The sequence below is a fragment of the Mya arenaria genome, chromosome 3, assembly GCF_026914265.1.
Source record: "Mya arenaria isolate MELC-2E11 chromosome 3, ASM2691426v1".
NCBI lineage: Eukaryota > Metazoa > Mollusca > Bivalvia > Myida > Myidae > Mya > Mya arenaria.
In genome coordinates, this window is record NC_069124.1 from 38,029,066 (window position 1) to 38,050,873 (window position 21,808).

Sequence of the window (21,808 nt, forward strand, 5' to 3'; positions counted from 1 at the left end):
TACGTCATGGTTCAGCGTCTTGTATATCAGTGCTTTTGATTGAGACACAGTAGGAATATTACATCTGGCTTGTGAAAACTCAGGTTTATATTTAGTGGAGCTGTTAATCAATCAATCAATCAATCAGACTGCCAAACAGGTGTAGTGCATACTGGAAGAGCGGATGACCGAAAATTGTGTAGGTTAATTTTCGCGCCAAAATGTCCTAAAATTTTATACATTGATCACATTAATAAAACTTTGGGAATTTTATTATGCCCCCCTTCGAAGAAGAGGGGTATATTGCTTTGCACATGTCGGTCGGTCGGTAGGTCGGTCCGTCAGTCGGTCGGTCGGTCAGTCCAGCGGTAAACCAAAGCTTGTCCGAGTGATAACTTAATAATTCCTGGACGTATGGTCACTAAACATGACAAGAAGGTTGGGCATGACCAGTAGATGACCCCTATTGATTACAGGGGTAAAAAGGTCAAAGGTCAAGGTCACAGTGGCCTTTAATGGTAAAAGGACTTAAAAGCTTGTCCGAGTGATAACTCAACAATGCCTAGACTAATGGTCATCAAACTTGACATAGAGGCTGGGCCTGACCAGTAGATGACCCCTGGTTGATTTTAGGGGTCATCGGGTCAAAAGTCAAGGTCACAGTGACCTTGAATGATAAAAGGTTGTCTTACGTATAACTCAACAATGCCTGCACCCATGGCCCTCAAAATGATATAAAGGTTGGCCCTGACTAGTAGATGACCCCTTGATTTTGGGGGTCATCGGGCCAAAGTTCAAGGTCACAGTGACCTTTAATGCGAAAAAGCTAACAAAGCTTCTCCCAGTGATATCTCAACAATGCCTGGACCTATGATCATCAAACTTGACATGGTGTCTGGGCCTGACTAGAAAATGACCCCTATTGATTTTAGGAGTTATCGGGTTATCACAGTGACCTTGAATGCATAAATGTTCTTCAAGTGATAACTAGACAATGCCTGCACCCATGGCCCTCAAACTTTACTTGGGGGTTGGGTCTGACCTGTAGATGACCCCTTTTGATTTAGGGGTCATTGCGTCAAGGGTCACAGTGACCTTGAATGCAAAAATCTTGTCTGTGTGATAACTTGACAATGCCTGCACCCATGACCCTCAAACTTGACATTTAGGTTTTGGGTGACCAGTTGATGACTCCTATGGATATTGAGGTCATAGAGTCAAAGGTCATTGTCCTAACTCATATTTATCATTTAAATTTCATCATATTTACTTATTCCCTGCTGCGAAGAGGATACATTTTTATCTGCAAATACCAGTCATCATCTAAACATGATTTAATATCCTCACACTTTGAATGGTCATAATCTTAAAACTGCCTCAAAGGCATCCAATGTCAATGACAAATCAGCTGTCATTTCATCCCTGCATATTTCATTCAATTGTCCAAATAATCCTGACAACATTGCGCTCCGGGGAGGGGGGGGGGGGTGTCACCTCTGACCTTGTTGATAATGTTAACAATAAAACAGAAGCGTTAATCCGCATGCGTACTGTTAAATTACCTGTTTATTCATAGATTCATGACGTAACTTTAGTTAAACTTTTTAGAAATTTAGGGGGACCCAAATTTAGGTAATAATTTAATGAAAAGCTATTTATTTATTGATATAAAAGTATTCATCAAAATTTAAGTGTCCCAACAGAATACCGAACTCTGAAGTTAAGGTGTCCCTCCTGAAAAATGTGTGTCCTCAGGATCCTGGGATCCCATTAGTGTTGAACACTGTAGGGCCTAAAAAAAAAAATTGTTTGGTTAGGGTTACATCCTTTTCAAAAATAGGTAGGGTAGGTAGGCTTTTTTTTTTTATTATTATTTTTTTTTATTAGGCTTTATATAAGAATTTCATTTTCATCATTGGAGAATGGTGTTAAAGTTATCTTCTATATAAGCAATTAAGGTTTTAAACTACATATTGAAAAGCAAAAAAAAAAAAAATTTTTTTTTTTTTTTTTTTTTTTTAGTTTTTCATTTTTTTTTTCAAACTGACTATAAAAACGTTAGGGTCGGCGCCTATTCCGTAGGTAGGGTCGGGTAACCCGAACCAAATGTATTTTTTTTTTAGGCCTAGGGTTTAAATGGAGTTATGTAATCTTATTGTTAGATGGCCATCATTAATTGTGCGAAGTATTAGGTCAATTGAATGAAAGGTATAAAATCCAAACTTGCCCTACAACTTCAACTTGCCCTAAAACTTTAACCTAAGTTCCTAATACAATCAGAGGCCATAACTTGTATTAAGGATAGTATGGAGTTATCTAACCTCATTATGTGATGGCCCTGAACAACTGTGTAAAGTATTAAGTGAAGTGAATGAAGGGTATGACTAATAAGAGAAAATCCCAACTTGCCCTAAAACTTTAACCTGCCCTAAAACTTTAACCTCAGTTCCTAAGTCAATCAGGGGCCATAACTTGTATAAAGGATACATTGGAGTTATGTAACCTTACTGTGTGATGGTCCTGAACAAATGTATGAAGTATTAAGTCAATTGAAAGAAGGGTATAGAAGTTATTAAAAAATATCCAAATCAGGGGCTATAATTTGTATAAAGGATAATATGGAGTTATCTAACTTCATTATGTGATGGCCCTGAACAACTGTGTGAAGTATTAAGCAAATTGAATTAAGGGTATTGGACTTATAAGTGAAAATCCCAACTTGGCCTAAAACTTCAACCGGACACTGACACCGAACCCGACACTGGGGCGAGTAGTACCTCCCTCCTTATTCTTCGAATAGTCGAGCTAAAAATAGACAATGCAATCTTCAACAGAAAAGGAGACCATATACAGTAAAACTACGGTCGTTCGAACAAGTGGTCTTTAGAGAACCAGTGGTCCCTCGAGGTCGGAGCTTGGTCCCGATCATTTTTCCTTCTATTTTCATATAAAATATACTGACGCTGCATCAAAACCAAAATAAGTCGAGGAGTCAAGTACGATATCCCGTCCCAAATATACAAATCATGCTCAAAACCTTACGGCTCCCTCGAGGTCATAATTTCACACTTTTTCCCGAACGCGTGTTCCAAAATGAACAAACATTTGCTAGGTGTTAAAAATTTTGCAAGTTGTAAAAATTTGGATGACAGTTGAAAGGAAATTTCATAAGGTGTGAAAAACCATTTATCTCTGTTAATCCATGACCGCTAATAGTTGATAAGGACATTTAAAAAAATAATTATGAGTTTGAACAGTTTGACAAGATTGCGCAACCATCAATCGTTGATTTTGCGAAACTTAAATCTGACAAGGCCATAATATGTACGGTCATATATAAATTTGGCTTGTTTAGAAAATGTGCTTTTTGTAAAAATGAACATGACTTCTAATTGATTTTTCATTTAGTATACGACAGCCTTTGAAAATATGAGCGATTTCCACAACGCAACACAAAATCGGTGTCACAGTGAACAGTGGGTTTAATGACTTCGAACTTAAAATACACAGAAAGATATTTCATAACAGACTGGAAGATTGAAACTCGGGTCGTTCAAAATATCGGTTCCCTTGAGTTTTCAGCTCGGATCCCGGCGTCCTCGAGCGATCGCAGTTTTACTGTAGGAAGATTTGCTGCCCTTGCTTCAAGAGTAAACTTTACCTAACTATCAGATTTTAACACAAATACCTTTATAGTGAACTTGTAACCCACGGGGTGGGGCCAACTTTGACCCCAGGGGCATTATTTCAACAAACTTGGTAGACAACAACTAGACAATGTTACACACCAAATATCTAAGCTCTAGGCCTCATGGTTTTTGTGAAGAAAAGTTTTTTAGTTTTTCCTTTAGGCAACAAGAGTTCTGCATGGAATTCATTTCTTTGAACAATTTTGAAAGAGCACTTAAACCAAGGATGGTTCCTATAAAGTTTCATTAAAATTGTCCAAGCGGATTAGGAGAAGATGATATTTACAAGTAATTGTTGACGGCGGACGACTTACGCCGGACATTATAAGACTGATCACAATAGCTCACCTTGAAATTTCCAATAACTGTGTCTAATTTTGCAATAAAATAACCAGAGTTACTGTATGTTATATATACTATAATACAGTTTAATATACCAAAAGTAAAGAAACACCATATTCTGTGAAATATGTTTTTTGGGGGTAAATTGTTTAAAAAATTAAATGTAAATGAGAATTTCTGGAATATGCCAATAACTTTTTCAAATTTTGCAATATAATTGCCAGAATTACTATTTTTAATAGGTATTATATTACAGTTTAATAAAGCTAAAGTTAAGAAACTACCTGATTTTGTGAAATGTGTTTTTTGGGGTAAATTATTTGAGAAATAAAATGAAAATGAGAATTTCTGGAATTTGCCAGTAACTTTTTCAAAGTTTGCAATAAAATTGCCAGAATTACTATATTTAATAGGTATTATATTACAGTTTAATATAGCTAAAGTTTAGAAACTACATACTTTTGTGAAATGCGATTTTTGGGTTGAAATGTTTGAAAAAATAAATGAAAATGAGAATTTCTGGAATTTGCTAATTTCTTTGTCAAATTTTGCAATAAATTTACCAGAATTGCTTTTTTTTTAATAGATATTATACTACACTATAATATACCTAAATTATAATCAAAGCGCGAAAGAGCGCTGAGAGACTATCTGCGGGCAAATATGTGAGAGTTGCAAATTTTATTTGAACTATGGGAATGGGTGAAGGGCACATAAATAAAAGTGAAAAATGTGCCGAGAGCGCTTGTACCCTCACTGGGTGAGGAAACAAACATATCTATATCTTTATGGCGTCTTGTGTCATTTTGTTTTTGTAAGTGTCACTTCAATCGTCGTAATCCCCTATTCCCATGTATTTAGTGTAACAATGCATGCCCCATTTCAAACGTTTCTAAAGGTTTTTCGTTGCTTTGATTAGATACCATACCATAGGAAAATACAATACATCATACATATATCATTTCCTTTTATTAACATACACGTTTTGTTTAGGGAAAATCATTTTATTACAGACAACTTCAGCAATAATTCCATTCAAAATACACAGCTTATCACTTCAGTCGACGCATCCCCATGTATTTGAAGTTACAGTAAATGCTCTTTTCAATCGCGTCTAAAGGTTTTTCGGTGTTTTGATTAGATAGCATACGTTAGACAAGTTTTATGGACTTACACGTTTCAATTCTTTGAGGAAAATGAATTTATTTTTACGAGCAACTTTAGCAATAATACCTTTTAAAATGCAGAACTTATCAGATGGTTGTTTTCCCGCGGTGAGGACAAACATGTGGTCAGTTAATGTATGTAGAAACTATGTTTAGAATACCGGTCAGTTAATGTAGTTGAATCTATTTTTAAATTATCGGAACTTGTCTGTTTTATGAATGAGATTATGATTGTGCTTTTTAAAACTTATTGATAAATTTAATGTTATTAATGTTTTATGTTAGTACCTGTGTAGAAATAGTACTAGTGCTGTTATGAATGCCTCGTACTCTTTGGATGTTAAACAGGTTTAAACCGAACTACTTTGCTTCACCAAACTTATGCATGACTCACTGTCGTATCAGGGCATGTGTGCTTATATAAATTGAAAGCCTAATGTCTAAAACTATGCCAAGAATACACCGGAACGAAGCTTTTATGCAAAAAATGAAAACATCTCATTAGATATATAAACGCCTAAAATCATAAAATGAATAGTATCTTGTTATTGTGTTGCAGGTAAATTACAATGTATAGTATTTGAAGCATTAGCAATGCGAAACCTGAGATACAACTATTTTAAACTTAGACAATTATTTTTGTTTCTTATCTCATAAAAGTCAAATAAAAAATCACCATTACAAATACTTGCTTCAGGGTCACTTCAGGTTTTAATAACAAATCCTGCAGGCGATGGGACTCTTACGGTCGGTAATCATTTCTAAAACATCATGGGCTAAACTCAGAGTGAATATCAATATGTTATCTTCCTACCAGAGCCTCCTATCTTGACCCTCATTAATCTGATAAATATAACGATCTAAAAATAGTAATAATCTGCTAAAAATAAAACGCCGGGATAGATAACTACAGCGCGGAAATAGCCGAACAAGCAAACACTCATACTCGGACTGCAACAAAACCAATCTATTTTTATGGTTTCGACGTCATTCTGCTAAACATAGAGCACATTGAGACAAAAAAAATGGGTTAAAACGACATGAATAGAAGTAGTTTTTGGAGTTTGTGGTCTCAAGACTACCTGCGCGCATCCGCAGATAGTCTAAAAACTACATAATTTTGTGACATGTGATGTTTTAGGTAAGAACTGTCAATTGTTGCAATACAATTACCAGAATAACTGCATTTAATATATATTAATATATAAATTATAAAAACTACCTAATTTTGTGACATGTGATTTTTTAGGTAAAATAAATAAAAATGAGAATTTCTGGAATTTACCAAGAACTTTCAATTGTTGCAATACAATTACCAGAATTACTGTATTTAATATATATTATAGAACAGTATAGCATATCTTCAGTTCACAATCATTGTAAAGTGAAAAATGTGTTTTTGGGAGAAAACGTTTGAAAATTCAATAAAAATGAGAATTTCTGGAATTTGTCAATGACTTATTATATTATAAGTCATATTTTGCAATAAAATTACCAGAATTACTATACCTTATAAACACCGGGTTTCTGTATTAAGTACATATAATATAATAGTATAACATACCTAAAGTAAAGAAACATCATGTAGTATGCAATGTGATTTTGGGGGTAAAACATAACAAAACAAGAGGCCCAAGAGGGCCTATGCTCTACTGGCATGGCTCTTGTGGTCATTTTCAATCCAGAGCATGTATGTATGAGTAATAGGCAACAAATATATCATTCACTTTTTGTGTTTGGGTTAGCTTAAAAACGCTGCATGTTCAACATCTGAGGACAGGAAGTGTTGTAAGCAGATTAGGTGCATGAACTATTTCAATATGTGCCATTTAGTAAAGGTAATCTGAGGGTAAAAAATATTTGCTTTCAAAACTGTACCCATGGTCAAAATTTTATTTCTGTAGCTTTTAAAATTAAAAAAGTTGGTCAAAAGGTCAAAGTCAAGGACATCCGAGGACAACATTGATGCTCGTTTGCAAAACTGTGCACATGGTCAAAATTTCATTGCTGTAGCTTTAAAAATTAAAAAGTAAGTCAAAAAAGGTGGGGCCAGCTTTTGCCCAAGGGGCATAATTTCAAATGTTTTGCTAGATGGTCATCATATGATGCTCCACAACAAATATCAAAGGTATGGGCCTTGTGGTTTGAAACAAGAAGATTTTGAAAATATTTCTTTAATAAGTCTCTAGGAAACTTGTGACCTCCGGGGCAGTGCCAGTTTTGATCCAAGGGGCATAACTTGAACAACCATGGTAGTGGACCACTAAATAAAGCCTTGTTTAAAATAGCAAGGATCTGCATAGCTGTTTAAGACAAAAAGGTTTTTAACATTTCCCAATTTAAGTATACCAAACCTGTGAACCCTGGGCGTGGCCAGTTATGACCCCAGGGGCATAATTTGAACAAACATTTACAAGCAATTGTAACTTTACATGTAAACTTGGCTAAAAATAGACTTCGCTCATGCAGACTTGGCTAAAAATAGACTTAGCTAAAAATAGCATTTTTTATACTTTCAAGACCCATAATCTAGGCATGCATGGGCAGATATCAAACAAGAGCCGTCGCTCGACAACGCCGCTTTGTCTAAGAATACAATAACGATGTAATAATACCAAGTTTGGTCTCTTTATGTCAAACCTAACTAAAATTATTTGATACAAAAGGTGACTTTGATGCTGCCCTCCCACCAGCCCGCCCAAACAATGAGGCAGGTCATTCAAATAACTTGATTTCCCATTATGAAAATGTGGTTAAGAATATACAAATATGCCTTTCAAAGGAAATTAAAAAAAAATAAAAAAAAAAAAAAAAAAAATTCAAGGGCCATAATTTGTATTTAGGCTTAAAACGGAGCTATTTTTCTTGTTGTAAGATGGTCGTAAATAATTTTGAATTTTATAAAGTGCATTTAATGAATGGTATAGAAGTTTTTTTTATTAAAATCCCAACTTGCCCTTAACTTTTACTTGCCTTAAACTTTAACCTAAGTCAATCAGGGGCCATAACTTGTATTAAGGATATGGAGTTATGTAACCTCATTGGGTGATGGTCCTGAACAATTGTGTGAAGTATTAAGTCAATTGAATGAAGGGTATAGAAGTTATTAAACAATATCCCAACCTGCCCTAAAACTTTAACCTAAGTTCCATAGTCAATCAGGGGCCATTATTTGTATAAAAGATAATATGGAGTTATCTTACCTCATTATGTGATGGCTCTAAACAACTGTGTGAAGTATTAAGTGAAAATCCCAACTTGCCCTAAAACTTTAACCTGCCCTAAAACTTTAACCTAAGTCAATCAGGGGCCATAACTTGTATTTAGGATAATATGGAGTTATGTAACCTCATTGTGTGATGGCCCTGAACGACTGTGTGAAGTATTAAGTCAATTGAACAAAGGATATAGAAGTTATTAATAAATATTCCAACTTGCCCTAAAACTTTAACCTAAGTTCCATAGTCAATCAGGGGCCATAATCTGTGTAAAGAATGATATGGATTTATCTAACCTCATCATGTGATGGCCCTGAACAACTGCGTGAAGTATTAAGTCAATTGAATGTAGGGTATTGGACTTATAAGTGAAAATCCTAATTTGCCCTAAAACTTTAACCGGACGCCGATACGCCGGGGCGAGTAGTATAGCCCACCTATTCTTCGAATAGTCGAGCTAAAAAAGGTTTTCAAAAGGAACTGAGCTTTAATGGATATCTAAATACTGTACAAGTTTCATCGAGATACAATCAAAACTGAACACTGTATCGTGTTCACAAGCAATTGTTTACACAATAGCATTTTTTTATACTATCAAGGCCCAAAATCTAGGCATGCATGGGCGGATCTGGCTGGTTTTCGAACGGAACTGAGCACTAATGGATATCTAGATACTGTACAAGTTTCATCGAGATACAATCAAAACTGAACACTGTATCGTGTTCACAAGCAATTGTTTACACAATAGCATTTTTTTATACTATCAAGGCCCAAAATCTAGGCATGCATTGGCGGATCTGGTTGGTTTTCGAACAGAACTGAGCACTAATGGATATCTAGATACTGTACAAGTTTTATCGAGATACAATCAAAACTGAACACTGTATCATGTTCACAAGCAATTGTTTACAGACGCACTGATTTTTTATACTTTCAAGGCCCATAATCAAGGCATGCATGGGCGGATCTGGCTGGCTCTAATGGATATCTAACTACTGTACAAGTTTCATTGAGATACAATCAAAACTGAAGACTGTATCGTGTTCACAAGAAATTGTTTACAGACGCACGGACGCACATACTACGTACACATTACCATTGCATAAGCTCTTCTGGCCTTTGGCCAATACAGCTAAAAACTAAAAAATGGAATTTTTGGAATCAGTCAATATCCTGTTAAATTTCCATATAAAATTTTCACAATAGTTTTTTTATTTATGTTATATTGATAAATAATTTACTTAAACATTTAGAAACAGCTAACATGGCTGAATGTAATGTCAAATATTACAAAAAAGAAATGAAAAAAAGAAAAACATTTGTGAATTTCTGGTATTTGTCCATACCTGGATCAAAAACTGAACAATTATGGTCACAGAAATGACATGTATATGAGCTGCATATCGTGCAACATATTATTTGAAAACATTATGCTATAAGATCAAACAAGAAATGTGGTTTTGATTTTGGAGTAAAAAGTTCTGAAAGCATGAACGAAAATTTTCGGAATTTGATCACAAAACAATAAATACAAGCCCAAAATATGTAACTTTGTATTTCATGTTCTATACTAAAAGAGAATTTGTACATTCTTCGTTTTCAGAAAAGAGTCTCAAACATTTTATACTTTGTAAGATATGCATAATTGTTTTTTTTACATACATGGAACTTTTTAGTTGATAATAGTAGCAATGTCAGTGACTTAATGTACCAAAAGATGTGCATAACCTTTCAACGCATGCAGAGCAGGCCGTGCGCAATTAAATCCAACCTTCTTGCAGCTGCATGTTACTGTACGGCAGCCAGTTTGACAAGTGCACAGTACAACTTTCATAATATAAGCATGAGCTGGAGCTCTTTCAGTTGTCACTGGTTATAGTACTTTGTTACTCACTAGTTCCCAACCCCATTCTAGCGGGTTCATAACAGTGTGTCCTAAAAAATTCCAGTCCTGAATTTGAAGAAATACCCGCAAACTGTAACACAGTACTTCATCATCACTTTTGACCCCAGCATTGTCATTCATTTAATAGCACAACAGCGTCTTTTTTTCATAACGTGAATTCTTTCATAGTTTTGCCAACCACTCTAGCTACCACATTTTCACCAATCTATTTTGCTTCATCAACATTATACTCTCATATGATGCAACACCACTGGTTATACTCTTCGTATCTGCTTCACATTGTAATGGATTTCTTTTTTGCAAGTACAGTGTAACAATTTCAATGTCCTTTCTGTCTCGAGTTTGGAATGCTGTTGTGGTCATCATGTGCTCTTCACTTGTAGAATACATTACACCACTAAAACTCTGCATAGCTTCATTTATGTCAGAGCATGAAGGTTGGACAGAATCCAGTCAGCATTTCAAATCTCATTCATGCCCTTACCCCTTGTCAACACTTTCAGACAATCTGAAATTTTTAGCATCTGCTCAAATACTTAGTCCTCATGATTAAATATCATATAGAAGTTTTTTTTATAGTTCCACGGTCTCAATAATAAATTTCTATACAATATTTAATTAAGTCACATATTTGTCACATGTTTGCCTAATATTATGTATTTATTACACAATTTTTGATAGGCTATTGTATCACTTGTGATCTATAATACTAAATCGTCAAAATGTATGTGTCTATATCATGTTTCTGTTTAAATTAACTTCTTTGGTTTTGCTGCTTAACGATGTGCCATTTTATGACGTTGATGTCACTTACTTTCTATGATTGGTTATTTATCTACTGATGAATACATTTAGATATAAAAAATAAAATAATGATTCAGTTATTCTGATATTTCAAAGCTAAATTTAATGATGAAATTTGGCAAATTCAAGAAATCTTCAGTCTCATTTACAGTTACAGCACTATAACCAAATAATCACCTTTCTCTTTGTATGACATTCTGAACCTTAGGTTTGTTATAGAGCAGGTTAATATAATTACATAAAATACAGTTAATTAGGACTGGTAGTTATTCAGCTCAAATTTGTCCAGTTATTGGCAAACTCCAAAAAAACACGCTTTATAATAATAATAATAATAATAATAATATCTTTATTTTAAGAAGGTGACATATTAAGATCATGTACAAAACTACAGAATCTTATTTTCGATATGGCCCTCTGAAACAGAATGAAAATATGGCAAATAATCATAAGACAAACATGAAGACGATGCTAACAACGATGACGATGATGATGATGATTATAAGTATGCTGTTGATGCTGACGATAATGATGCATATGATGACATGATGATGATGTTAAACCAATATTAGACAGATACTCTCAGTTAAATATAATTATGAATAAAACATCACAATTTGTATAATCACAAGTTTCCTATGAGGTACTGTTTGACCTTTATTTTATACGTATTAAAGTTTTTTGATTCTCGTATTTCCAAAGGTATATTATTCCAAACAATTCTGCTGTAATATGTAAACGATGCTTTCATATAATTAGTACGAGGTCTAGTTTGTAAAACAATATCTTTGTGTGCCATTGATCTTAGCATATATACATTATTGTCTGAAACTGTTACTAATTCTGACATATATGATGGAGCCATGCTATTCAACGTCTTGTAAACTAATACTGCTGCGTGGTATTTACATCTATCCGAGAAGTTTAGCCATTTTAGTTCTTTAAATAGATTTGTTGATGATTTTTTTTTGTTGTTGTTGATGATGTTGATTTATTTTTATAAAAATATACACAAAAATCACATTTCACAATAAATGATGTGTCTACACATTAGGTATGTTATGGTGCTGTATAATATATATTAAACAGAGTTATTCTGGTATGTTTTTGCTAATTATGATTTGATATAGACAAATTCCAGAAATTCATACTTTTGTTTACATTTAATTTCAACATTTTACCCCAAATATCACATTTCACAATAAATGATGTGTCTACACATTAGGTATGTTATGGTGCTGTATAATATATATTAAACAGAGTTATTCTGGTATTTTTTTGCTAATTATGATTTGATATAGACAAATTCCAGAAATTCATACTTTTGTTTACATTTAATTTCAACATTTTACCCCAAATATCACATTTCACAATAAATGATGTGTCTACACATTAGGTATGTTATGGTGCTGTATAATATATATTAAATACAGTTATTTTGGTATTTTTATTGCTAAATCTAATTTTGATATAGACAAAGTCAAGAAGTTCATATGGTCGTTTATATTTTTCAACATTATACCCCAAAAATCCTATTTTACATCAAATGATGTGTCATTATATTGGATATGTTATGGTGCTGTATACCGTCTATTAAATACAGTTTTTCTAGTATTTCTTTTGCTATATCTAATTTTGATATAGACAAATCACATAAATTCATACTTCTGTTTACATTTTGCCCAAAAAATCCCATTTTATAATATATGATGTGCCTATCACTCATTCCATGTTAATCTGGACAATTGATGTCGCCACTATTAATGATATCGTATTCTGGAAAATTTTATATGTTTTTTGTCAAAGCTTACTGTTTTGACTTTAAGGAGTCCTGGTCAAAAATCACAAAAAAAATCAAAATTATTAAAACCATGAAAAATGTATATTTTTGCCGATTTATGACAGTAGGGGTAGCCAAATGTCCATGTCGCCTTTATGGCATGGCGTTTGATTTTGACTCAGCATACATGTCTTTAAACCTGAAACAAATCCGTCTTCAGGTTTTTTGACAATGTTATGGTGACAATTCTGAGATAAAACAGTCAACATTTAAATATTGTCCGATGTTCAAACAAATTTCTTTACTAACGTCCATGTCGCAAAATTAGCATAACAGGGATGATAACAGAGCCAAGTTGCCAATCCTGAAAATGTCTGCGTGGGGTTCTGGGGGCCGCTCAAGGCCCCCGATGGGTCCAGGGCAAAGCCCTGATGGGGGGATAAGGGGGGCGAAGCCCCCCGAAGCTTTCTGTATTTCTGAAATTCAGGGATTCTAATACCCTTTTTTGCCTTAGAATAGTGTTCAAGGAGTACACCTTTCGGTTAAGTAGATATAATTATGTTCAACACGAGACATCCACAATCAGAACAATAACTAGAACTGTAAGCCAAAGGCTAACGAATACCCCCCAACCCTTCCTGGCAGGATATTCCAAAATGAAGGTGGACGGGTGAATTTGGCAGTCTGCCAACCCAATTTCTGTTTACCCACCCCCACCCCCCACACATGAGTACCAAGGAAATAATACAGGTGTAAAAAATCACATATACAAAGGTTCACATAATGGTCATGGATATCTGAAAGTTTGAGAAAAATATATTAAAAAATGACAAAGGAGTAGGCCACCAAAGCGAATATTACCCCACTCCCACCCACCTCAGGGGAGATAACAAACCTGTTTCTCTCATTTTCACCATAAAGGGGTCATGATGAAAAATGACAAAGGAGTAGGCCACCAAAGCGAATATTACCCCACTCCCACCCACCTCAGGGGAGATATAAAACCTGTTTCTCTCATTTTCACCATAAAGGGGTCATGACTCCTGACAGGATATTCCAAAATGAAGGTGGACGGGTGAATTTGACAGTCTGCCAACCCAATTTCTGTTTACCCACCCCTACCACCTCCCCCCCACACATGAGTACCAAGGAAATAATACAGGTGCACAAAATCACATATACAAAGGTTCACATCATGGTCATGGATAGCTGAAAGTTTGAGAAAAATATATTGAAAAATGACAAAGGAGTAGGCCACCAAAGCGAATATTGTAACAAATTTAAGGCCTGTATGCACCTAACTTCAGGACTTTTGATGGTCTTTTTAAGGACAAAATCAATTAAAGGTCTTTTTAAGGCCATGCAAACATTCTGATTAATACAGGTGCACCAAATCACATATTCAACAGTTCATATCATGGTCATTGACATCTGAAAGTTTGAAAAAGATTTATAGAAAAAATGAGAAAAAATGACCAAGGATTAGGCTAGACAAAGCTGTATAATTTTTGCCTATTTTAACTTATTCAGGGGCCATAATTGGAGTCAGACATGATCATGTGATTCCAACCACAATCACAAGGGCAAATGTTCTCACCATGGCTAAAAGTTTGAAAAAGATTCATTCAAAAATGACGAAGGAGTAGGACGAACAAAACTAATTTTACCCAATTTAACTCATTAAGGGGCCACAACTCCACTCAGGATCATGTGACTCCCACCAAATTCATGGAGGCAAAGGTTTACATCATGGCCATTAATATTTGAAAGTTTGAAAAAGATTTGCTCAATAGCTTCAAAGAAGAATCCTGGACAAAGCTAATTTTGCCCAATTTAACTCATTAAGGGGCCACAACTCCACTCAGGATCATGCGACTCTGACCAAATCCACGGAGGCACAGGTTTACATCATGGTCATTAATATTTGAAAGTTTGAAAAAGATTTGTTCAATAACGACAAAGATGAATCCCGGACAAAAAAAAACGGACGGACAGACGGACAGACGGACAGACAGACGGACAGACGGACAACCCGATTCCAGTATACCCCCCCCAAACTTTGTATTGGGGGGTATAATAAGGAATCTTAGCAGTGAAGTTTAACACCTTTGTCTTTAAACAGTAAAATTTACTTTTTTTTTTACCTGAAGTCACAGGCATTAGACATGTGTACCTGACATTTTGGTTCAGTTGTCCACTTCCCATAAAACTCAACTGGCTATGATCAAATGCCTGTGTATGAACAGTCTACACTGTGGGATGTTTGATTTATAATAATGAACAACATATCAATTATCATGCTTGCAAATGTTTATTGTCAGGTAAAAGTGGTATTTATTCAATTCCATTTTCTGCACATTTGATGAGAATATAATGTTATTAATTATTATATATATTATTCCAAGTAATATCCAAACGGGACTTAAATGCTTTGGCAGCGTAGCCGTTGTGGACATGGTGGACATTGACGTATTCTGGTCCCCAAGCCAGATTTTTTCCCCTCATGGTGTTACATGAGTCCAGTAGCACACTTAAACTAGATTGTCCCATGGCAGTTCAAGTCTCTCAAACAGGCTTCCAAATTCTATGAAAATTGATTTAGAATCAGCCCTTGTGATTTTTAAGGAGGCCAAATACCTCAACACTATTTCTTTCTCTATAGCAGAAAAATAGCTGCAACAGTTTTCTCATTGTTTGCGTTTGTTGACTTGTCTTAGTTGAAACAAAACCGAGATCCATTAGCTCCTCCACATGTTCATCATTGAAATGGCTAGCCACTCCGTAAGTCATCTTGTATGATGCTGTACACCTTTGAAGTTTTATGTCGCTGAGAGCTTTTGTATCTTTGGCAAGTGTGTTAAGTAAGACACACTACTGTGGTGCCAGGGAGCATGTTCAGCCATAAATCCAAGTATCATGGCCTCTGGATTGAATTGTCAGTCACTGGATGCACTGGCTGAGGTGTCTTTCATCCCTGACTTTTGTAACCATCAACCTACCTGGATGGGGAAATACAAATTACAACAATAGAATATAAATCTCACTATATATTACTACTACAAAATATTTATTCATGTTTGTTTTTTTAAATTTGAACCAAACCAATTTTCATTTGAACCTCCCATTATGGTCAACAGCCACTTCTTATTGAGAACAATGCTTCAAACATTATGAGAAAAATAAAGAAACAGCGTAAACTTCAATCGGCCAAATAAAAATCCATTATTATGACACAATCCGAATCGGGATGTCCGAAATAATGCTACATTCGAAAAATTCATTCTCAGTTTGATCACTTTCTATTAACTTAAAAAGAAACGTTTCGGAAATTGCTCTTCAAAAATAAATGGCAAATATACCCTTAAAATCGACGAATCGATGCTTTTAGAAGTTGGTGGTGGTCGTTTTTTTCCAATTTTCCAATACCCGTTTATTCGTCGTCTGTCATATCCGGATACGACCTTCCGGATACTGTCTTCTAGTCCCATCGGTAATTTCCGTAATCACCGGATGTTATCTTAACCAATCATATAGCTCGATTGCCAAGACGTAAATAGGTTCGTTAATTTCCGGCTTTACACTTCCGGAAAACTCAACCTTTCGTACCCATATTGTTCGAACTGAGCTCGAATCGCTCCCTGTACCCCTCCCCCCTAGAAAAAAACTCAACGGATTTACATTAATCTCAAAATCGATCCGTGAGGCCTTAAATCCGGAATTCCGGATTAATCCGGAATTTTATCATCCCTGGCATAATCGACGGGACAATGCAATCTTAAAGCCATACTTCGTCAAAACATAGATCATATGTGGTTATATCGGGGATTAAAATCATCCGAAAGGGCAACTATTTGAAAATAACTATTACTTTTTGTGAACATATCAACCAACCTTGTCAAATAACAGATACAATTTATTGTTCTGCAGCGTAATTTTAATTTAGTAATGAACGAGGCCTTTATGAAAACACATGTAAAAACAAGCGTAAACAATTTATGACAGAAGTTGTGGCGGTTTATTATGCGTTAACAATAATCCAACACAACTGATATTTGTAAGTGCACAACAATTATATAAAAGTTCACTTTAATCGACATATTTGAAAGACCAAATCAAACGACCGTAATGAACGGGACGTAACTAACGGGACACAGAACATTAAAACACCCCGCTAAACATTATTTTCTTGCCGCTAATTGATTTACTTGGGTTCATTTACTCATGTGGATCACACTTCACCGGATGTTTTCGTAGCGGGAAAGATTTGACAAAGAATGTGCAGACCACAAAGTTTCCACGATTATGTAAGTATTACAAGTACATGTGTTCGTATTTTTTGAAAATGTATTTCTTAGAATGTAAACTGATTGAGTAACTAGACACCTTGCATATTCATTGCACACATTTTAAAATATGCCGTTCTTCCTTGAATTATTATGTAGCCGTGTAAATGTGTGTCCCGTTCATTATGATAAAAGTCCCGTTGATTACAATGAAGTGTCAACGCTTCTAAATAGCTCTTATTTTAAATAAGGACTCTTGTTTTGTTAATATTTTCACTTTTACATGAAGGAAATGTTTATGGCAGCACGAATTATTGTAAAATTCTGCGTTTTAGCCGTGTATAGTTTAAATATTACAGTTGCCCGCTAATGGAATTCAACATGAAATCAAAGGTCATGTTTACCATGCAATATATTGTGTTTTTAAAAACCCATCCTTTTCATAGTAAAAACATATACAACCTAGATAAATCCCTTAATTGTGTATGCATGTAAATTCCTTATTACACGTGTCCCGTTCATTACGTACGGTTCGTCCCGTCAATTACATTTGTAAAACCAACCACAAAAATACTGTTAGCTCAAACTGACCAGTGTACTTTGTAATATTAAAGAATACTTATCTCTGTGTTTCAGAATGGCAAAATCTAAAGCAGAGCGCATGCGCGAATACCAAGCTCGGAAGAAAGAAAAGCTTGGAGAAAAAGAATGGCTAAAAAAAGAACGTGCCCGGACAAAAGCTTACTTCAAACCGATGGCGTTGCTGGATGAGAGCAAGCAGTTAGAAACAAGAGAAAATAACCGGTTAAACCAAATTCAATTTAGAAGGAGAAAACAGGAACAGAAGAATACTGATGTCGACCGCAGCAATACAGAATCACAACCGTCTACAAGCACGGAATCTAATGAAAATGAAATCTCAAGCACAACAGACACGACAATAACTATTAAACTGCCATTTCCTTCAAGAGCACAGAAAGGGAAGAAAAGAACATCTAGGGCACTGTCGAAGGCATACAGACAGGTAGAAACCTTAGAAGATCAGAATGAAGCCTTATAACGAAAGCTTAGAAGCGCCCAAAGACGACTGCAAAGGTATGAAGAGAAGAAAAAACAGAGTAATACCCCCAGGGGCAAGACACCCTAGAAGAAATCCAATCAGCGTATTGGAATAGCTGCATGATTACATTACACCCGATAGTAATATATTACAGGTCAGACGACAATCAGCTAAAACACTCAAGTTACGTCTTTGTCTCTGAGGTTCTGAGCCACAATGCAGCTATGGTCATCGCTATCATAGACAAGCTGATGGGACTTTTGAAAAACATCATTCATGATTTAAAATTTGTTCATTTTTGGTCTGATTCTCCCTTATCTCAATATCGGAATAAAACTATCTTTGACCTAGTGAGTAATTTTGAACAGCGTTATGATACATCCACGTCATGGCTGTATTTTGAATGTGGCCATGGTAAAGGACCATGTGATGGTGTTGGCGGCACGACAAAAAGGAACGCCGATAACGCTGTGAAACAGGGGAAAGTGTTAATCCAAGACGCCGAGGACTTTTTAACCTGGGCTTCAAAAGAGGAAGGCGGTATAAAATATCAGTTAATAACTGAACAAGAGTACAACCACTCTAAAACTGAAGATGATGACAGAAATGCACAGATTAAACCTGTCAAAGGCTCTATGAAGTTGCATGCCATGATAGGCCAGGGAGACGGCCCATTATTGACACGGAATACGAGTTGTGCTTGTGATGACTGTTTTGTAGACAAGTTTAACAGTCAGTCTAAATGCAATTGGAGTGAAATTGCAGTTACTAAGAGAATTCCTCAAGTTGTCGAGGCAAGTCCAAATCAAGAAGATGATGAACCAGAAATTGATCAAACTGATGATGAAACAACGCGTAACCAGTCAGAGCCAGAGCCACTTGCTCCTACTGAAGTCAGTGAAGGGTGTTTTGTAGTTGCACGATATGACGATATGAAATACATTGGTCAAGTAATCGAAGTTTGCTTTCATGACAACACTGTTTATATCAACTTCATGGCCGACTCTGGTAAGCGTAAAGGATGCTTTAAATGGCCAATTACCGAGGACAAAGTATGGCGCGATATGGCGGACATCATTAAAGTGATTCAAACGCCGGTGCCGACGACTAAGGCAGGTCGCCTATTTTCTGTTCCTGAAAATATACTGAAGCTTGTGTGCGATGAATAAATGAGAAAGGTGTGTTCTGTAAAAACCTTGACGGTGAATAGTTAAACTTTAAGAGTTTTTCTTTAGTCATTTTTTTATTCTTTACAACACTGCGACGCTGTAATGAAAAGCTGATACATCGAAGCTAAAAGTAATGAACGGGACAATTAGAGTTTATAAAGATTCTAGTCAATAATATATATTTTAATATTTTAACATTCCACCACCTGCTTATTGCGTCGTAAAGTTGGAGATGTATGAAATTCAAATTAACCTCACAATATCAAGCTTTGTATCGAATTTGCTGTTTTATGTATTTAAAATATATTTTTAAATAGTTATTTTAACATCTTTAATTGAAATTAGTCAATATTCTTATGCGTACAAGTTTTGCTTTAATACGCTCATAATCTACATTGTGGAAAATAACAGTGTAATGAACGGGACAAGTAGGTGTAATGAACGGGACATTTTAATTTAGATTTATTAAGGATCGCTGTATTTGCAAAACATGAATTCAATAACCAACTTGAGTTATAGTCACATAGTACTATTATATACAATATGCTGTTTACTTATACAAAAGACAGTTGTGTTTTTACGATGTTCTAAACACAGGTCATTTGTATTTTTCAGTTAATGTTACCATGGTTGCAGTTTTATTTGTTTGATATTTCCAATAAAAAGCATAACCGCAATGGCTGATTTATTTTTTTCTGACTCGGATATTATATAGGCATAAAAGGGAAGTCAATGTGCAGTGTTTTAAGTAAATACATATCGAAATAAAAGATTTCGAAATTAAGTGTTGTGCTAAAAAAATAGCTACACTATCGTGAGGGTGGTATACTTTGAAATATCATATCTCAACAATCATTGAAGCCCAACTGGTAAAACGACAAAAAGGTAACTACGAAACATGCATAAATAAGCTGCCATGAAAAACAAATGATTTTGATAACCTTGAAAAATTAGTTTTTTTTCACTCCCATTTGTCTTGGTTAACAAAGAATGAGTGCTATACATTAGGTATGTTATGGTGCGGTATAATGTATATATAAATACAGTTCTTTTGGTATTTTTACTGCTAAATCCAAAATTGATAAAGACAAATTCCAGGAATTCATACTTTTGTTTACTATTTTCAACATTTTACCCAAAAAAAATCACATTTTGCACCGTTGGATTTTTCTATACCTTTTTACCACACAGCAATATGCAAAAATCATGTCTGTGTATTTGTTTTCCTTTATTTGCTTTTTTAGCCACGAATCACTGGACTATATTGTGTGGTCGTAGCTAAGAAATAAATAATGATGGACATTAAATTTGTACTTTTGGATTGGAGAGGAACCAATTTCAGGGTCATCTTCTGGTCGTGACCAACCTTTGATAATACAGCTTGAATTATGATTAAAACAACAACATGCCTTGAGAAGGTTTGCATGACCTCAGATGGATTTCCAGCCGATCAGTCGCGAACGTTCGTCCACAATTTTTACACGGCAACAACTGCCCCTGGGCAGTCTTAAAAGCAGCTTCATTGAATCTCTCGATATCCGAGGAGTCTCCATTACCAATAGATGGTAAAATCTCTGGCCTGGAGGGTGTTTTACGTCTCTGACCTTTGGGTAATCTGTTGTTCTCGGCCTGCCATTTTTTAAGGCACTGGGGTTCATGTATTGTAACTGAAGAGGAGCAAAATTCTCGACCACAAATGTAGCACACCACTGTTTTTTTCTTCCCTACTGCTGGGGGCATGGTGCTGAATAAGTGCTATTCTGCAACGAAGAACATAAAACGTCATTACAAGATTTAAAATGGTGTTAGCTTCATGAAGGGTTAAGGTTAATAATTTCAACAACAGCTGTTTTAAAAGGAAGCCCTATAACTTTCGTAATTATAATTGTTGAGTTATGTCCCTTGATTGATTGAGAAAAAGGGATGAGCATTGGCTGAACCCATCCTACCAATATAAATATTATATATTGTATCAAAGTAGTACATGTATGATGTATTATGTTGTGGCTCTTGTACAATATTTATGTTATAGAACTATGGATTAAGAACTTGTTCATCACCAAATCAACTTAAAAGCATGAAACATTCATGATTGTTAATGAAAAATAACACTATCACATACATTATCTCAAAAGCAGCTTTACATAACATCAAGACATATACACGTATGCATATTATCACAAGACAGCCTGTACATTTCTCAACTTTATTACCAATGGGGTGTTCAAGATAAAAATATTTGCTCATGGTGTTGATTTTTTTAAATATACAATTTAACACAGGTACAATTAATTATCAGTTTCTAAACAATTTCTTTTCACCGATTTCTTATGCGCCAGCAAGGTGCTGCACTTTGAACTGTCAATTTCGTATGAATTTCATCATATTTAAAAAGAATTTTATAATATTATA

General features: G+C 35.0%; 1 protein-coding gene across 4 annotated transcripts in view; it reads right to left on the bottom strand.

Annotated features, from left to right (window-relative positions):
• Positions 1–21,808, bottom strand: part of LOC128227832 (zinc finger protein 474-like) — a 63,733-nt gene that overhangs the window by 23,481 nt on the left and 18,444 nt on the right. For all 4 annotated transcript variants that reach the window (XM_052938708.1, XM_052938706.1, XM_052938707.1 and 1 more), the window contains exon 2: positions 20,806–21,156. In XM_052938708.1, coding sequence (XP_052794668.1) covers positions 20,806–21,136 — 331 coding nt within the window. In that variant the 5' untranslated portion in view covers positions 21,137–21,156. The remainder of the gene's footprint in view (positions 1–20,805; positions 21,157–21,808) is intronic.